The sequence below is a fragment of the Hypanus sabinus genome, chromosome 20 (genome assembly GCF_030144855.1).
Source record: "Hypanus sabinus isolate sHypSab1 chromosome 20, sHypSab1.hap1, whole genome shotgun sequence".
Taxonomy (NCBI): Eukaryota; Metazoa; Chordata; class Chondrichthyes; order Myliobatiformes; family Dasyatidae; genus Hypanus; species Hypanus sabinus.
The window spans coordinates 46245035-46262760 of NC_082725.1; the positions used below are offsets into that span (position 1 = coordinate 46245035).

General features: G+C 37.2%; 1 protein-coding gene across 1 annotated transcript in view; it reads left to right on the forward strand.

Moving 5' to 3' along the window:
* The window catches only part of LOC132378495 (tyrosyl-DNA phosphodiesterase 2-like), a 24864-nt gene extending 10296 nt beyond the window's left edge, over window positions 1–14568 (forward strand). The window contains exons 4-7 of the mRNA XM_059945448.1: window positions 953–1044; window positions 3409–3527; window positions 5148–5318; window positions 13580–14568. Of these exons, the coding sequence (XP_059801431.1) occupies window positions 953–1044; window positions 3409–3527; window positions 5148–5318; window positions 13580–13858 (661 nt within the window). The 3' untranslated portion in view covers window positions 13859–14568. The remainder of the gene's footprint in view (window positions 1–952; window positions 1045–3408; window positions 3528–5147; window positions 5319–13579) is intronic.
* Window positions 14569–17726: the final 3158 nt, after the last annotated feature.

Sequence of the window (17726 nt, forward strand, 5' to 3'; positions counted from 1 at the left end):
TTCGCAGATGTCTTTGTCAGTGTGCTACTTTGCACAATTGAAAGTGCCTCCTCGATCCAAAGTTCCAGGACTTTCTCTCTATAATATCAGTGTCCTCAAATTTTTTCGCATCCTTTAAGATGCCCCTGAAAAACCACCACTTCAACAAAGCTAATCATAATATACCCAAATTGTGTTTGATAACACTCCTGTGAAGCGCCTTGGGACTTATTTTACCAGATTAAAAATGAGCAATGCAAGATGTTGATGCACATGGTTCAGATATCGATCTTGATACTCTCGTCCTCAATCTCAGTTCAACCTGGCTCCCGTGTCTTGGTGTTACCACAGCAGTATTTACTCTCTTCTATCTTTTTCTACGTTGGTTATCTAGACTTTCTTCCCCTCTGTTCCAGAGTTTTTTATTGATGCACCACAGGAAGCATGCTATCCAGATGTATCAGGGTTTGGTATGGTAACTGCTCTGCCCCTGACTGTGAGAGACTACAGAGAGTTATGGACACAGTTCAGCGCATCATGGAAACCAGCCTCCCCTCTATTCTTCTATATAGGTCTCTACTTCTCACTGTCTCAGTAAAGCAGCTGCCATAATCAATGACACTATTCACCTCGACGTTCTCTCTTCTCCCTTCTTGATTCAGGCAGAAGATACAAAAGCCTGAAAGCACGTACACCAGGTTCAAAGACAGCTTCTGTCCCATTGTAATGAAACTATTAGGTGCTTTGTTAGTACAATAAGATGGGATATTGACCGCACAACCTACCTCATTATGATGTTGCACTTTATTGTTTACCTGCTCTGCATTATCATTGTTTTACCTTGTTCTATTTCAATGCACTGTGTAATGACTTAATGTGTCTGAATAGTATGCAAGATAAGTTTAGCACTGTATCACAATACATGTGACAATAATAAGTAAACTAATACTGGTACCAATCTTTTGTTTTGAAGGTATAACCCTGACATTGTGTTTCTTCAGGAAGTAATCGAGCCCTATTATAATTATTTAAAGAAGAGAGCAGTGAACTATATTCTAATTCCAGGTATGAGATAAGTGAGCTAGAACCAGAACCTTGATGATATGAATATTGTTTATGAGAAAATATGGTTTAATTTTTTTAAAAAACACATATTTAGCTTGGTTTAAGGATCTAGTGCTTTTTTGGCATAAATGATGAATAAATGCTTCTGGGGCTTCCAGCCAGGTACAGATTTTAACTGAAGTTCGATGACAGTCTCCACCATCTTCATCAGGGTTGATGCCTGGGCATATCTGGTCCGGTGGTATTTATACCCCTGATTGGTTAGTCCTCAGTGGTACAGCAGAATGCTAATTGGATGAGGACTAACCAATCAGGTGGGTCGGACAACAGGGTATAAATACCATTGGAATAGACATGTCCAGGCATCATCCGTGATGAAGATGAGCGAGCTTGTCATCGAAACGTCGGTCAAAATCGATTACCTGTAACTGGCTGGAAGCCCAAGAAGAGTTTATTTGTTAGTTTGGTTTGCTTGGAGTTTTTCTCCCTTTGCTGACTAAACACTTAAAGGTTCCAAATTTCAGTCACCGTTGACAGTGTTTTCAGCTGCGTATGTCTTCAGCCCTAGGATTCACCTTCCTAAATATTTTGGACTCTTTACCCCTCTCTCAGAGCATCAAACCTACTTCTTTGATCAAATATAGTATCACCTGTCCTGATATTTTCTTATGTGGCTCAATTGCACTTTTTGCCTGATGATGTTACTGTACTTTGAAATTCCTGGGATTATTTTACAATGTTAAAGCTCTTATCTAAGTATAAGTCACTGTTCATGTGGCAATTTAGCAGGAAAATAGTGTTCAAAATGCTACATATTGGCCTTAAAGGTACATTACATTACAAGTACAACCTCATTCTTCTCTCCATTTCATGTGCTTTTAGTAAATGATATTTGGAACTGCATTTTGTCCCACTTGAGTAACTAACTGTTTACTAGTTTTACTGGTATGTTTTCAGTTTGATAGGCACAGTGATAATTTTGCTCAATATATTTCATTTATCTTTGAGAAATGTGATTATCCACAAATTCTGGTTATTAGTTAGATAGTGATGCATTAGGAAACAAGTACAAAGATTTTTGAATTTCCTGTACCAGACAATGATCACATGACTGGATACGTCTACCAGGATTCATTCTTTACATAAACTATATTCCTGGCAGGATACGTGGTCACTAAGTGGAAGCTAAATTCTCATTAAGATAAAGGCTGTTCTTGTGTATCTCATAGAAAACAAAGAAACGTATAAATCTACAGCACGTTACAGGCCCTTTGGCCCACAATGTTGTGCTGACCATGTAACCTATTCTAGAAACTGCCTAGAATTTACCTACCAAATAATTCCACATTTTTCTAAGCTCCATGTACCTATCTAAGAGTCTCTTAAAAGACCCTATCCGCTTCTACCACCTTCGCTGGCAGTGCATTCCACACTCCCACTACTCTCTGTGTGAAAAACGTAACTCTGACGTCCCCCTTGTACCTACTTCCAAGCACCTTAAAACTATGCCCCCCTTGTGTTAGCCATTTCAATTCTAGGAAAAAGCCTCTCATCAGCTTATACACCTCTATCAGGTTACCTCTTGTCCTCTGTTGTTCCACGGAGAAAAGGCCAAGTTCCCTCAACTTAAGGCATGCTCTGCAATCCAGTAAATCCTTGTAAATCTCCTCTGCACTCTTCCTATAGTATCCACATCCCTCTTCTAATGAGGTGACCAGAACTGAACGCAGTACTCCAAGTGGGGTCTAAGGTCTTATATGGCTGTAACATTACCCCAACACACCATATGCCTTCTTAACAACACTGTCAACCTGTACAGTAGCTTGGAGTGTCCTATGGACATGGACCCCACGATCTCGCTGAACCTCCACACTACCAAGAGTCTTATCATTAATATTATATTCTGTCTTCAAATTTGACCTACCGAAATGACCTTCGCACGTATCTGGGTTGATCTCCTGCGTTTTACTCGGACTGCTATTTTGTGCAATCAAACCCGCGTATATCAGGCCATTAGCAAGCATACTCCTTGCCTGTGCACAATGCAGACTGCACCTGAAGCCATGTTAGCTTCATTGTGGTTGCCTCTACCAGCTATCTATTCCTTGGCTCTAAATTCTACAATTGTTTCCCTAACGTGTCTTTTGTACATCCTTCTTTTTATTAGGCATTTCTTAAAATACCACCTTAACTGTAAAATATTTATGTGGCTCAATATCCAAGCCAGTTAGTTTTTTTTTGGTGTAGCACCTTTGAGTGCATTACCAATTTAAGCTGCCAAATTGACTTTAGACTGAAGGTGGGATGGGGGAAGAGGGTAGGAAGGAGTTAATACATCAACCTAAGCTGTACATTTTTTTTAAGCGAACAATGATGGTTACTACACAACTATTATGCTGAAGAAATCTCGAGTGAAATTACTGAAACAAGAAATAATAGATTTCCCAACCACCTCCATGATGAGAAACCTCCTTGTTGTCCAGGTAGGTAGAACTTGGTGTAGTACAAAAAGGAATCCATTTCCAAAGCAAAGTGTTAAGTTACGCTGAAAGGAAATGGTTAACATTGTTTAAAAAAGTTTCTTTTCATCTTTTTATAGCAAAAGTTGTGGAAGTTATTCTTGCATGAGTTTAATGTGTTTAGTTACTCTGCTGAGTACTTGCAAATTGGAAATGTTTATTGGGATTTCTTTGTACTGTTAAATCCATTTTCTTCGGATGTTTGGATACCTGTGTCTTCAATGAAAGGGCGAATTGTTTTTTAGTGAATATCTAAATCCTCACGTCCTTTGTGCATTCTTGGTTCAGATTATGGCACGGCAAATGTAGCCCTTCACCCGCCTGTGAAAGTAGGAAACTTTTAAATAAAGTCGTTAAAATAACTACCACATGACATTTAAGAAGAACTTCTTACATTGACATCAGAATTTCTGAACAGAACTCCTTTTCATTTAAGGAATTGACAGATGGCAGAAATGTTAGTAATTGAAGTTAATTTTACATGCTTAATTTTATCTTAAAACTATTCTCTAACAGAAGAGAACAAGACATGAAATGGGAAGTCTGAGGACTCACTTGGCGTATTGTGAGCAGTTTCGGGCCCCTTATCTTAGAAGTGATGTGCTGACAAAGGAGGTTTATGAAAATAATTCCAGGATTGAATGGCTTGTATAAAGAGTATTTTTTATGGCTCTGGGCCTGTAATCACTGGAATTCAGAAGAATGAGGGGTAACCTCATTGAAACCAAGCGAATGTTGAAAGGCCTTGATAGGGTGGATGTGAAGAGGATGTTTCCTATGGTGAGAGAGTCTAGGACTAGAGGACACAGCCTCAGAATAGAGGGGCATCCTTTTAGAATGGAGATGAGGAGGAATTTCTTTAGCCAAATAGTGGTGAATCTGTGGAATTCTTTGCAATAGCTGGCAGTGGAGCCCAAGGACTTACATATATTTAAGGCAGAGGTTGATAGATTCTTGATTGGTCAGGTCCTGAAGGGAGAAGAGGAGAAGCTAGGAGATTGGAACTGAGAGGCAAAATGTATCAGCCATGATGAAATGGCAGAGCAGACTCAATGGGCCAAATGGCCTAATTCTGCTCCTATATCTTATAGTCTAAATGAATATATTTATTATTGACTGTTGTGCACTTTGTTGTACTGCTCACTAGGATATAATGTCACTATTAAAATTCGATGGAGGAAGGACAAAATTAGATTTTTGTAATTGGTTTTCTTGCACTAGCTTATCCAATAAAAAATAATGTTTTAATATTATTTAAAAGATATGGATACTTACAACCTGTTCCCATACCTTGCAACTGCAGAAAGTTTAAAATAATGAACCTTTTGCTGTTATTTCTTCAAGAGAAAGTGAGTTTATTAAATTGATTTCCAAGCAAGGCAGAACATTGGGATCTATTTTTTCATTTTTAAATGCTGCTTGTCAAGTGAAAGAAATGAATTATACATTTTAGTTAGCACTGAGCATTCAATTGCATGAAGCGATTGAGAAATGATGTATGAAATGATGCGTTCTACCAGCATTTTATGTGTGTTGCTATGAAACAAATAATGTTGTTCTGTCACCACACACCCTGTGTTGCAGGTGAACCTTGCTGGGCATGAGCTCTGCTTGATGACTTCCCACCTGGAGAGCACCAAGGAACATTCTAAGGAGCGGATTAAACAGCTGAAGACTGTGCTCAAGAAAATGAACGAAGTACCAGAGCATGCCACTGTAATATTTGGAGGGGATACCAATCTGAGAGATAGTGAGGTGAGCGTGTGACAGAAGGTACACTTGAACAGTTTCGTCTAGCTTGCAGAGATATGGATTGAATTACCTTGAGTTTAGAAATTTGCATGTTATCACTTGCCTTGGCTTCATATGTGTTCTGGTGAAGAGGTGCAGTGGAATGGAAGACAATTAATTTTGCCACGCACATGGATAGTCCTTCAACACACTTCCCATCTGTTCTTCCTTATGGTAATGTATCTTAAATTTTATTTTATTTTCCCTGTCAAACAACCTGTTTACTTCACTATCCAAGGAATATCTTCCTTGTTTCATTGGTTCACCTGTGATCCTGTGATCATTGCCATTAAGAGAGATAGAAATGCCACAGACTACAAGTTAAGCCCCGGTTCCTCAAGGCAGGAGTCCTGATGAAGAATCTCAGCCTAAAACGTTGACTGTTTATCCCTGTCCATAGATGCTGCCTAACTTGCTCAGTCCCTTCAGCATTTTGCATGTGTTCCTTCAACATTGCTATGTTTAAACCCTTTAATTTTCTGTCCATCAAAACTGTTGAAATGTCTTTACTATATGGCAGGCATAGGATGATTAGAGTTAGGTGACAAACACAGACCCTGGTAGCTCTGTCCAAATTCTATGAGTGAAATAAAGGTATGTCCAGTTAAGGCATTTAACTTTTAACCATTTAGAATATACTACAGGTTTTTTGTTATCAATGAGAAATTTACATAATATTAACAAATATACAGATTATTGCTTAGGCTGCCTCTTTTACTACATATGTAACAGCACAATGTTGTATCTGCCCAGTTTTATAAGTACTGACCCTTTTAAATGAACCTTTGCTAATGGAACAATATTAGATCAGTAATCATTAACAGTTTGGTGAAGAATTCACAGTTAAGCGGCGCCTTGTGTTTGGAAGAAGGAAGATCACTGGTGTTATAGAATCAGTTTTAGGATTCTATGGAAGTTTATTTTCTTGTTTTATTATCTGATCCATGATTTTTCCAGCATCCTAGTAAGAGTTACCATGGAGGTGGCGTGCTACAGAAAAATAATATGGCTACAAAGGCAGGTCAGAGGCCGGGTGTCCCCGGGTGACTGACTCACAATCTAACACACCAAAGCTTTGCTGCCACCTGAACATGATTCAGTGTGGGGAGAAAATGTCACATGAACAATTACATTGTCTGTTGTAACTGTTCATTTATACACAGACTGGCATTGATCCCACTGGTCCCTCTGCATTCATGTTCACCCGACCATGTTACACTAACCGGTCTTGCTGGCTTGACAACAAGCAGGCCTTGGACAATATATTGATAAGGCTCTGACAGGCTTTAATAGCAGACAAAGCTATATACATACTTCTAGGCTTCTTTCTAAATCTTTTTATTAGTATTAGTAATATGGACAGAATACAAATGATATATTGTTAAAGAAATTACCAAAATACACATTCCATTACATATGAAAAAAAACATACATAATAGTTACAATATAAATGAGTTTACCAAGACATAAGCCATAAGATATATGTATGGACATAGTAAATCTAAATATTTCATAATGTATAATATAAAGAAAACAGGAAAAAGAAAGAAAAAAAAACAAAAAAATTTTTATAATGCAAAACTAGCTAATCTAATCTAATAACTATAACTAATAAGTAATAAAAAAGAAAAAAGAAACAAAAAAAAGAGAAGGAGAAAGAAAAAAAAAGGGGGCTGTTTATAATATCTCACAAAAATAAGTACTCATCAATGCCGTCACTTCCGGTCCTCTCAAAATACATAAGCTAAAAGCTGGGAAATCAAATGAACTTGGCACAGGGTCATATTACATCATATGAAAATGTTGAATAAATGGTCTCCATAACTTTTCAAATTTAATAGAAGTCTCAAAAGTACCACTTCTAATTTTTTCTAAATTTAAACATAACATAGTTTGAGAGAACCAATTAAATACAGTGGGAGGATCAATTTCTTTCCAATTCAACAATATAGATCTTCTAGCCATCAGAGTTAGAAATGCAATCATTCGACGGGCTGAAGAAGATAAATGCAGTGAGTCTAACATTAGTAAACCAAAAATTGCGGTAATAGGATGAGGTTGTAAATCGATATTCAAAACCGCAGAAATAATATCAAAAATATCTTTCCAATATTTCTCCAAAAATGAACACGACCAAAACATATGAGTTAAAGATTCAATTTCAGAATGACATCTAACACAAATAGGACTTATATGAGAGTAAAAACGAGCTAATTTATCCTTGGACATATGGGCCCTATGTACGACCTTAAATTGTATTAGTGAATGTTTGGCACATAATGATGATGTATTAACTAATTGAAGAATTCTATCCCAATTCTCACTAGAAATACTAAAACTAAGCTCTCTTTCCCAATCCTTTTTAGTCTTATAAAGAGGCTCCGAACGTATCTTCTTAATTATATTATAAAGTTTTGAAATAAACCCTTTTTGAAAAGGGTCTAATTCAAATAAACTCTCCAAAGTATCTGAAGGCACAAAATTTGGAAACGTAGAGAGTACAGAACTTAAAAAATGTCTAATCTGTAAATATCTAAAAAAATGAAATCTCGGCAAGTTATATTTGTTGGATAATTGCTCAAAAGACATGAAACAATTATCTAAAAATAAATCAGAAAATCTTAGTAATCCCTTAGTTTTCCAAGCCGAATAAGCTTGATCTATAATGGAAGGGTGAAAAAAACAATTAGATACAATAGGACTATTTAAAACGAATTGAGTCAACCCAAAAAATCTCCGAAATTGAAACTATATACGCAAAGTATGTTTAACTATCGGGTTGTCAATTCGTTTCGGCAATTTAGAAAGGGCAAAAGGGAGAGAAGTCCCTAAAATAGAACCCAGAGCATAAGCTGATACCGATTTAGTTTCTAAACTCACCCAACAAGGGCCAAAAGATCCACCCCCATCTTTCAAACAACATAACAAATATCTAATATTAACTGCCCAATAGTAAAATCTGAAATTAGGTAATGCTAACCCATCTTCCTTTTTTGTCTTCTGTAAATATGTTTTACCTAACCTGGGATTTTTATTCTGCCATATATATGAAGAAATTTTAGAGTCAACATTAGTAAAAAAAGATTTCGGGATAAAAATTGGTATCGCTTGAAAAATATATAAAAATTTAGGTAAAATAACCATCTTAATAGCATTAGGGATAAAGACAAAGGTGACCACCTAGTAAACAAACCTTTAATCTGATCAATTAAGGGTAAAAAATTAAATCTAAATAAATCTTTATGGTTTTTTGTGATTTTGATCCCTAAATAAGTAAAAAAGTCATTAACTAATTTAAAAGGTAAATTTCCATAAATTGGGACCCGTTTATTCAATGGAAACAATTCACTTTTATTAAGATTTAACTTATACCCAGAAAACTCACTAAATTGAGCCAATAATGATAAAACTGCTGGAATGGATTTCTCCGGGTTAGAAATGAATAGTAATAAATCATCTGCATACAAAGATAACTTATGAATATCTGTCCCACGATTAATACCCAAAATATCCTGTGATTGTCTGATGGCAATTGCCAAAGGTTCTAAGGCAATGTTAAATAGTAATGGACTAAGAGGACATCCCTGTCTAGTGCCCTGAAATAGGCGAAAAAAGGGAGATCTTTGATTATTGGTAAACACTGAGGCTACTGGAGTATGATAAATCAATTTAATCCATGATATAAATATCGGATTAAAATTAAACTTCTCCAACACATTAAATAAGTAAGGCCATTCAACTCTGTCAAATGCTTTCTCCGCATCTAATGAAATCACGCATTCTGAAGTATCGTGAGGGAGTATAAACAATATTCAACAATCTCCTAATGTTAAAAAAAGAATAACGATTTTTAATAAAGCCAGTTTGATCATCTGAAATAATTTTGGGTAATACCTTCTCCAATCTAGATGCCAGTAACTTGGAAAAAATCTTGGAGTCTACATTCAATAAAGATATAGGTCTATAAGAAGCACAGTTAGTAGGGTCTTTATCTTTCTTCAATATTAGAGAAATGGAAGCTCTATAAAAAGATTTTGGCAAATTCCCTAATCTAATGGCTTCCTCAAAAACCTTACCTAACCAAGGGGAAAGAGTAGCGGAAAAAAATTTTAAAAATTCAACTGTATAACCATCTGGACCCGGTGCTTTCCCAGAATTCATTGAGGAAATAGCCCCCTTAATTTCTACATCCGTAATAGGAGTATCCAATATCAAAAGATCATCAGATGCTAACCTTGGAAAATTTAATTTTCCAAGAAAATCAGACATGGTATTATAATCTTGAGGAAATTCAGATTGATACAGGGAGGTATAGAAATCTTGAAATGCCTTATTTATCTCATCATGATTAACTGTCAGATTCCCATTCTGCTGACCAATCTTAGTGATTTGACGTTTAACCAAAGCATTCTTCAATTGACTAGCTAACAGTTTACCAGATTTATCACTATGTATATAAAAATCAGATTTAGTTTTCATTAATTGATTTTCAATCGAGGATGTAAGTAATAAACTATGTTCCATTTGAAGTTCAACCCTTTGTAAAGCTCCTTACTAGGAGCAATCGAATATTTCTTATCAATCTCTTTAATTTTATCAACCAATAAAAGAATTTCCATCTTGATACGTTTCCTCAAACCAACAGAATAAGAAATAATCTGTCCACATATATAAGCTTTAAAAGTGTCCCAAAGTGTTCCGCAGGAAATATCATCTGTAGAATTAGTTGAGAAGAAGAAGTCGATCTGCTCCTCCATAAATTTTATAAAGTCAGAGTCTTGCAACAAGGTAGAGTCAAATCGCCGTTGTCTAGCATTAGAAGCTGTATCCGTAAATTTCATAGAAAGTAATAACGGAGCATGATCAGAGATAGCTATAATATCATAGTTACAACCGATTACCAATGGAATAAAACAAGAGTCTACAAAAAAAAAATCAATTCTTGAATAAGAGTGATAAACATGTGAGAAAAAAGAAAACTCTTTGTCATTAGGATACCGGAATCTCCAAATATCAAAAGCTCCATTGTCAGTCAAAAAAGAGTTAATACAAGTGGCCGACTTATTAGGTAAAGTCTGAATAGATAAAGATTTATCCATCAGAGGATTTAAACAACAATTAAAGTCACCACCCATTATTAACTTATATTCATTTAGATTGGGTAAAGAAGTAAATAAAGACTTAAAAAAGTCAGGACAATCCACATTTGGAGCATAAATATTAACCAAAGCAACCTTTTTATTACAAAGTAAACCCGTAATTAACAAAAATCTGCCATTCGGATCCGAAAAAATATCATGTTGAACAAATGAAATAGAGGAGTCAATAAAAATTGAAACTCCTTTTACTTTAGCATTCGAATTTGCGTGATACTGTTGACCCCGCCAAAATCTAAAAAAACGAAATTTGTCCTCCCTCCTCACATGAGTTTCTTGTACAAAAATGATATGAGCATTAAGTCTTTGGAATACTTTGAAAATCTTCTTTCGTTTAATTGGATGATTTAAACCATTAGTATTCCAAGACACAAAATTAATGGTCTGAGCCATAATTCTATAATCACCCTTTGGTATAAAAAGGGTTAACCAACTTATAAACTCATGCACCCGGAAGAGGAACAAAAGTAGTGAGAAGACCCGGAAGTGACGACAACACAGACATATTTGAAGTTCAAAAACAGCCCAAATAAAAAAACTAACACAAACTGGTACAAAAAATAGAATTAGAAAACAGACCATCCCCCCACCCCCCGAGAAAAAGAGAAAAAGCCAAAATATGACTTAAAAAGAGAAAAAGTAAGACTAATCCTACCCCCATGTCAGCTGAAGAACACTCCATATAAAAAGGATATATATAAAAGAATCACCCCAACTTTAAAAATTAAAATCGCTATAATAAAAACCATATTTCTAAGTATAGTTAGTTGTAAAAAGAATAAAAATATAATCACTAAAAAAAATTATAAATCGGGCTCTGACCCAGACAAAACAAAAAATATTTAAGCTAAGATAAGCGATGCATTGTAGGGAAGAAACGCGAAAAATATAAACATAACGCCATCTTAAGCAAAACCAAAAATCTTTTCCAAAAAACCACCATCTTAATCAAGGAAAAATTCACCTTCAAAGAATTAAAAATATACCTTCGAAGGAACAAAGTTAATAGACAAATATGTAGTTAAATGATTAAAGTGTATAAGGCAAAACAATTAATATGACGCAAACACACTTTAACTTAAGTAGAAAGTATAGGATGAACCTACACCAATAACCAGATTTTAATTCTGGTTTAAGAGATCGAGAACCATCTTACACGATCAGAATCGTTCATTTATTAAAGACTGGTGTCTGTAGCAGTAGGGAAGTTCTCCTCCAGATATTTTCTCGCTTCTGAAGTTGAAAGGAAAACCTGTCGTGGAGCATTTGATGGAGAAATTCGAAGCTTCGCAGGGTATAGAAGCGCAGGTTTCAGATTTTTCTCATAACATTCAGCCATCAACGGTTTAAAAAGAAGCCTTCTTTTTAAAAGGTCCGGACTAAAATCTTCGATCAGGCGGAAGTAAAAATCTTTGAATTTAATCATTCCTGCTCAACGAGAAGCTCTTATAAGTTGTTCTTTGTCATGTACATAATGGAACCGGACAATTACCACCGAAGGTTTGTCTGTAACACTCGGTGATCGACGCCGAATTCTATGTGCCCGATCCAATAAAGGGGGGTTATTCGGGAAAATCGTCGGAAACGCTTCTTTTAAAAGTTGAGCAAAATATTTCGAAGGGTCATCTTTTTCTATGCTGTCTGGAGGACCAAGTATACGTAAGTTCTGTCTTCTGGACCGATTCTCAAAATCGTCACTCTTGGCTTTAAGGGCTTCCATCAGCTTAATAGTCGAAATTAAATCCTGTTGCAGTTTTCCAATAGTCAAATCTCGCTTCCGAGCATCTTCTTGCAGAGACGCAATAAGAGCTTGTTGCTGTTTAATTACTAAATCCGTCTTAACCATGTACTCTTGAAAAGCCTTTATATCTTCTTTAAAAAATTGTTGTAGTTCAGTAAATTTTTTATCCAAAACCTCCATAAACAATTCAAAAGTTAATTGAATTTGTTGTGTCGGAGCCTGCTTTTTTCCGTTACCGTTCGGATTACGTCCGGGATCCCGTCCCTTAGACCTGAGAGACATTTCTGTTTGCATATCTTCAAAAGTCCACAACAAACTCTTGGCAGTAAATCCAAAAAAAAAATGAATAAAGAAACTTTCGGTATAGGTAAAAATAAGCTGAATAAGGGTGATCTAAGGTTAAAAAAAGTAAAGGTTATGGAGCGAATCCAAAACAGTGCTCACTCCATGAGCGTCTCCAGGATTCTAGGATTCTATGGAAGTTTATTTTCTTGTTTTATTATCTGATCCATGATTTTTCCAGCATCCTAGTAAGAGTTACCATGGAGGTGGCGTGCTACAGAAAAATAATATGGCTACAAAGGCAGGTCAGAGGCCGGGTGTCCCCGGGTGACTGACTCACAATCTAACACACCCAAGCTTTGCTGCCACCTGAACATGATTCAGTGTGGGGAGAAAATGTCACATGAACAATTACATTGTCTGTTGTAACTGTTCATTTATACACAGACTGGCATTGATCCCACTGGTCCCTCTACATTCATGTTCACCCGACCATGTTACACTAACCGGTCTTGCTGGCTTGACAACAAGCAGGCCTTGGACAATATATTGATAAGGCTCTGACAGGCTTTAATAGCAGACAAAACTATATACATACTTCTAGGCTTCTATCAAAAATATTTTCATTGTTACATGTAACTATGGTTATAATACCTTTCTTAAGATTCTTTGGTTTTATAGAACCAAGGAAAATATCTGTAAAAATTCTTCTGAACTGTTTTGGGCACAACCTTAATATTTACCTTGGCATGTTCCATAGATTCTTATCTTATTAGTTGGTTTCTTACTTAATTTGCCATTTGTGACAGCATATTATTAATTTTGGATGAAGTATTTTGTAGTTGAACATTTTCCAGTGTGGAGCAGATAAGGGGAACTGCCTTGTGTTATGTCCCTTCCTGCTGAAAGTCGTCCACCTGGTATTAGGTATTGATGGATTGATGTAAGATCATGAACTTTGGGTGGCAGGGATATGATCTAGGAACCTGATGTAGACACACAGTAAGTCAAGTGTGACTTGTCTTCTGTGTTTTTTTCTTATGCAGGTGAAAAGATTAGGAGGACTGCCAGCTAAAATCTCAGATGTCTGGGAATTCTTAAACAAACCTGAACACTGCCGATACACCTGGGATACTACGGCTAATAATAATTTGAAGGCGTCTTATGCTTGTAGGCTCCGCTTTGACCGCGTGTTTTTTAGGGCTTCCAGCGAAGGTCAGATTGTCCCGAAGGAAATGTACCTTATGGGTCAAGACAAATTGGAATGTGGACGGTTTTGTAGTGATCACTGGGGACTCTTTTGTGAGTTTGATGTCATACTGTGAGACCAACTGAGGTGTTTACATCATTCAGCAATTATGCCTCAAAGGTTAAGTTTTATGATTTCTGTAATTAATATTATCAAAGTTCTTTTTGAATTAAAGATGTGTTCCATTAACTAAATTGTATTTAAACTTGCAATGCCACTTAAACCCTTGAGTTTGTAGAAATCCTTCTGCAGAACTAGAGGAATACTTGTTCAGGAAAATTGTATTGAACACATTACTGGTATAAGGGGTATTGGGCTAAATTATATATCGGAGCAGAACTTGTAACTGCTTGGAAGAACTTAATTCTAAAGCCAACAGCTTGCAGTGATAATATTTTCTATTCCTTAGCACATTTCTTTTTATGGAGAGCAGAGGGCATTCACTCCAATTTGTTTATAAAATAACTTTTCTAGAATGACTGCTAATTGACTACCTCACCGTTTATGTCAGTGTACAGTAGTTGTATTGGAGGCCTTTGAAATGATTTTATGTGTAATTGTTCTCCATTTGTGCAAAAATACCTTTGGTTTAATTCCTCCATAGGATATCATCTTAATTTTATAAGTTTATGGTAAAGGGGAAGCCTCTTTTGTCTCATCTTTCTGCATAATTGGAAATCTTACTTTTTTTCTTTTAGGTGCATATCTGATTTATCCCGAGATTTTAATGTTGCAAATAAAGATAATATTTAACCTCCTGCAAAATAAACTCTTTATGGAAAAATATCCCATGTTGCTGGTAGTGCTGTCAGAGACTCCCCCAAGCTGGCCTGGTTGAAGTCCCCTGCAACGACTGGGAAGACATCCGTGTGTACACACATTTAAAACATTTAAAAGCTATCCAGATTAGCACATGGCTTGGAGAGGTTTAGAGGGATATTGGCCAAACATAAGCAGATGGGACTAGGTCACTTAGCAACACAGTCAGCATGAATGATTTGAGCTGAAGAACCTGTATCTATGCTGTGTGCCTCCATGATGTCTGTTCAGTTAGCATCATAGAGTAGCAGGACAGGCTCCCTGAGATGCCAACTAAGGAGGATGAAGTAAGATAGGAGTGGCCCTGGTACTCTCCAATATTGCTTCAAAGCCCTGTGAATACCTTAAGAAATCAACTGGGAAAAATATGGATTAGAGAACTGATTACCACCAGCAGCTGATGAGTCAGTCCCTGGTGAAGACTTAAATGTACTTTTCTAAGAGTGGCTTGGTAGCACCATTAGTGGTCAATATGGTATAAGTCCTGAAGGTCATAGCTGCCTGGTTGAACTCACAGTGGTAGTGAGACTGGAAGAAAATGGAATACACCATTTCAAAGTCAAAAAGCTTTGTCAATGCCACCTCTCAAATGCATGACTTCTGCTGCTTAGAAGGACAAGGTTAGTAAAAATGAGGATTAATTGCCATTATCTTCATGTTCTCTTGTGGATACAAGAGCTGAACTGGCAATGATACACCCAAGAATTTTGTCCCTCTGTGTATTCATGGAGCTTCCTTTGGGTTATGAACAATGCTGTACATAGGTTTGGGTCTAATATTCTCATGTCACTCCATCTGATCTGGCAGTCAATTCTATTCAACAGTCTTGTCCAAGTAAATGTTCCAAGACCTAGACGAAGTAATGGCACGTTTATGATGGACATAAACAATGTTTATGAAGTAACATTCTCTACATAGAAGCACTAAGCTGTGACTATTTCCAACAGGTAGCCAGTCCATTCCATGACCAGGTAGATACAACCTGCAAGTTAAACTTTATGAAATTCTGCATGAGGTCCCCTGGCACCTCTGATTTTTTGGAATTTTTTTTTCCGTTTTTAGAAAACAGTATGTGCCTTTATTCTTTCTGCCAAAATGCATGACCATGCATTTCCCTACACTATATTTCATTTGCCACTTCTTTGCCCATTCCCACAGTCTGTGTAAGACTTGTCCTTCTGCAGACACTCTGCTTCTTTAACACTACCTGCCCCTCCAATTATCTTCGTAGCATACCACAAAGCCATCAATTCCTTTATCCAAATCATTGACATACAACGTCCTATCACTGACTCCTGCAGCGCACCACTAGTCACCAGCATCCAGCCTGAAAAGGCCCCCTTTATTCCTACTCTGCCTCCTGCCAGTCAGCCAATCTTCTGTCCGTGCTGGCACCTTTCCAATAATAGCATGAACTCTTATTAAGCAGACTTGTGTGTGGACCTTGTCAAAGGCCTTCTGAAAATCCAAATAAACAACATCCACTGAGTCTCCTTTCTCTATCCTGTCAGTTATTTCCTCAAAGAATTCCTTCTTGAAGAGTGGAGTGACGTTTGCAATTTTCGTCCTCTGGAACCATTCCAGAATCTAGTTATTCGTGTAAGATCTTTATTAATGCCTCCCCAATCCTTTAGGCTAATTCTTTCAGACCCTGGGGTATAGTCCATCTGGCTGAGGTGACTTACCTTCAGAGGTACTTAGGTTCAGAGGTACTGAAGGTACACTACCTTCAGAGTTTTCAGCTGTCCAAGCAAATAGCAATCATACTCACTTCTGCCCTCTGACACTCTCATTTCTGACATTCTGTAACTGTTTTTCACAGTGAAGACTGACTCAAAATGCTCATGACGTTCGCCTATCATTTCTTTATCCACCAGTGCTCCCTCTCTAGTGTCGTTTTTCAGCGGTCTGAAATCCACTTGTGTCTCCTTTTACTTTTCATAAATCTGAAAAAAACATTTTGTATCCTCTTCTGTATTATTGGCTAGCTTACCTTCATATTTTAGCTTTTGTCCCTCTATGGCTTTTTTAGTTGCCTTCTGTTAGTTTTTAAAAGCTTCCCAATCTTCTGCCTTCCCACTATTTTTTTTGCTATGTTATATTGTTTCACCGCTCTTCTTTTTACGCTGTCTTTGACTTTGTCAGCCGCAGCTGCCTCTTCTTACCTTTAGAATATTTAATGTTTGGGATGTAGCTCTCCTGCGCCTTTACCCTCAGAAACTCCAGCTATTGCTGTTCTACCGTCATCCCTGCTAGTGTTCCCTTCCAGACAACTTTGGCCAGCTCCCCTCTCATTCCTTTGTATTTCCCTTTACTCCACTGTAATACTGAATCAAATGTTAAGCTCCCAACTATGATCTTCTTTCAGTTATGACTCAGTGATAACCACAACATCATAGTTGCCGGTCTCTAACTGTGCTACATGAACATCCACCTTATTCTGTGTACTGCATGCATTCAAATATTCACACCTTCAGTCCTGTATTCATCCTTTTTAGATTTTGGCCCTCTGTTACACTTCAAGTCATCCTACTGACTGCAGTTTTGCCCTATCTTGTGCCTGCCCTTCCTCACAGCCTCACTACACACTGCATCCACTTGTATACCAATTGCCCAATCCTCAGCCCTATCTCTCTGGTTCCCATCCCCATGCCAGATTAGTTCAACCACTCCCCCAAAGCTCTAGGAAACCTTCCCACAAGGATATTGTCTCCCTTGGGTTCAGGTGTAACCCATCATTTTTGTACAGTCATACCTTCCCCTGAAGAGATCCCTTTGATCCAGAAACCTCAATCCCCACTTCTTGCACCAATTCCTCAAACATGCATTCATCTGCCAAATCATCCCATTCTTACCCTCACTGGTGTGCAGCACAGGCGGCAATCCAGAGATTACTACCCTGGATGTTCCGCTTTTCAGCCTTCTACCTAACTCCCTTTATTTCCAGAACCACCTCCTTTTTCCTACCGATGTCATTGGTGCCAATATGTATCATGTCTTCGGGATATCTATCCTCCCACCTTAGAATAGTATGGACTTGATCTGACACATCCCTGACCCTGGCACCTGGGAGGCAACACACCATCTGGGTGTCCCTTTCATGTACACAGAATCTGTTTTCTGCT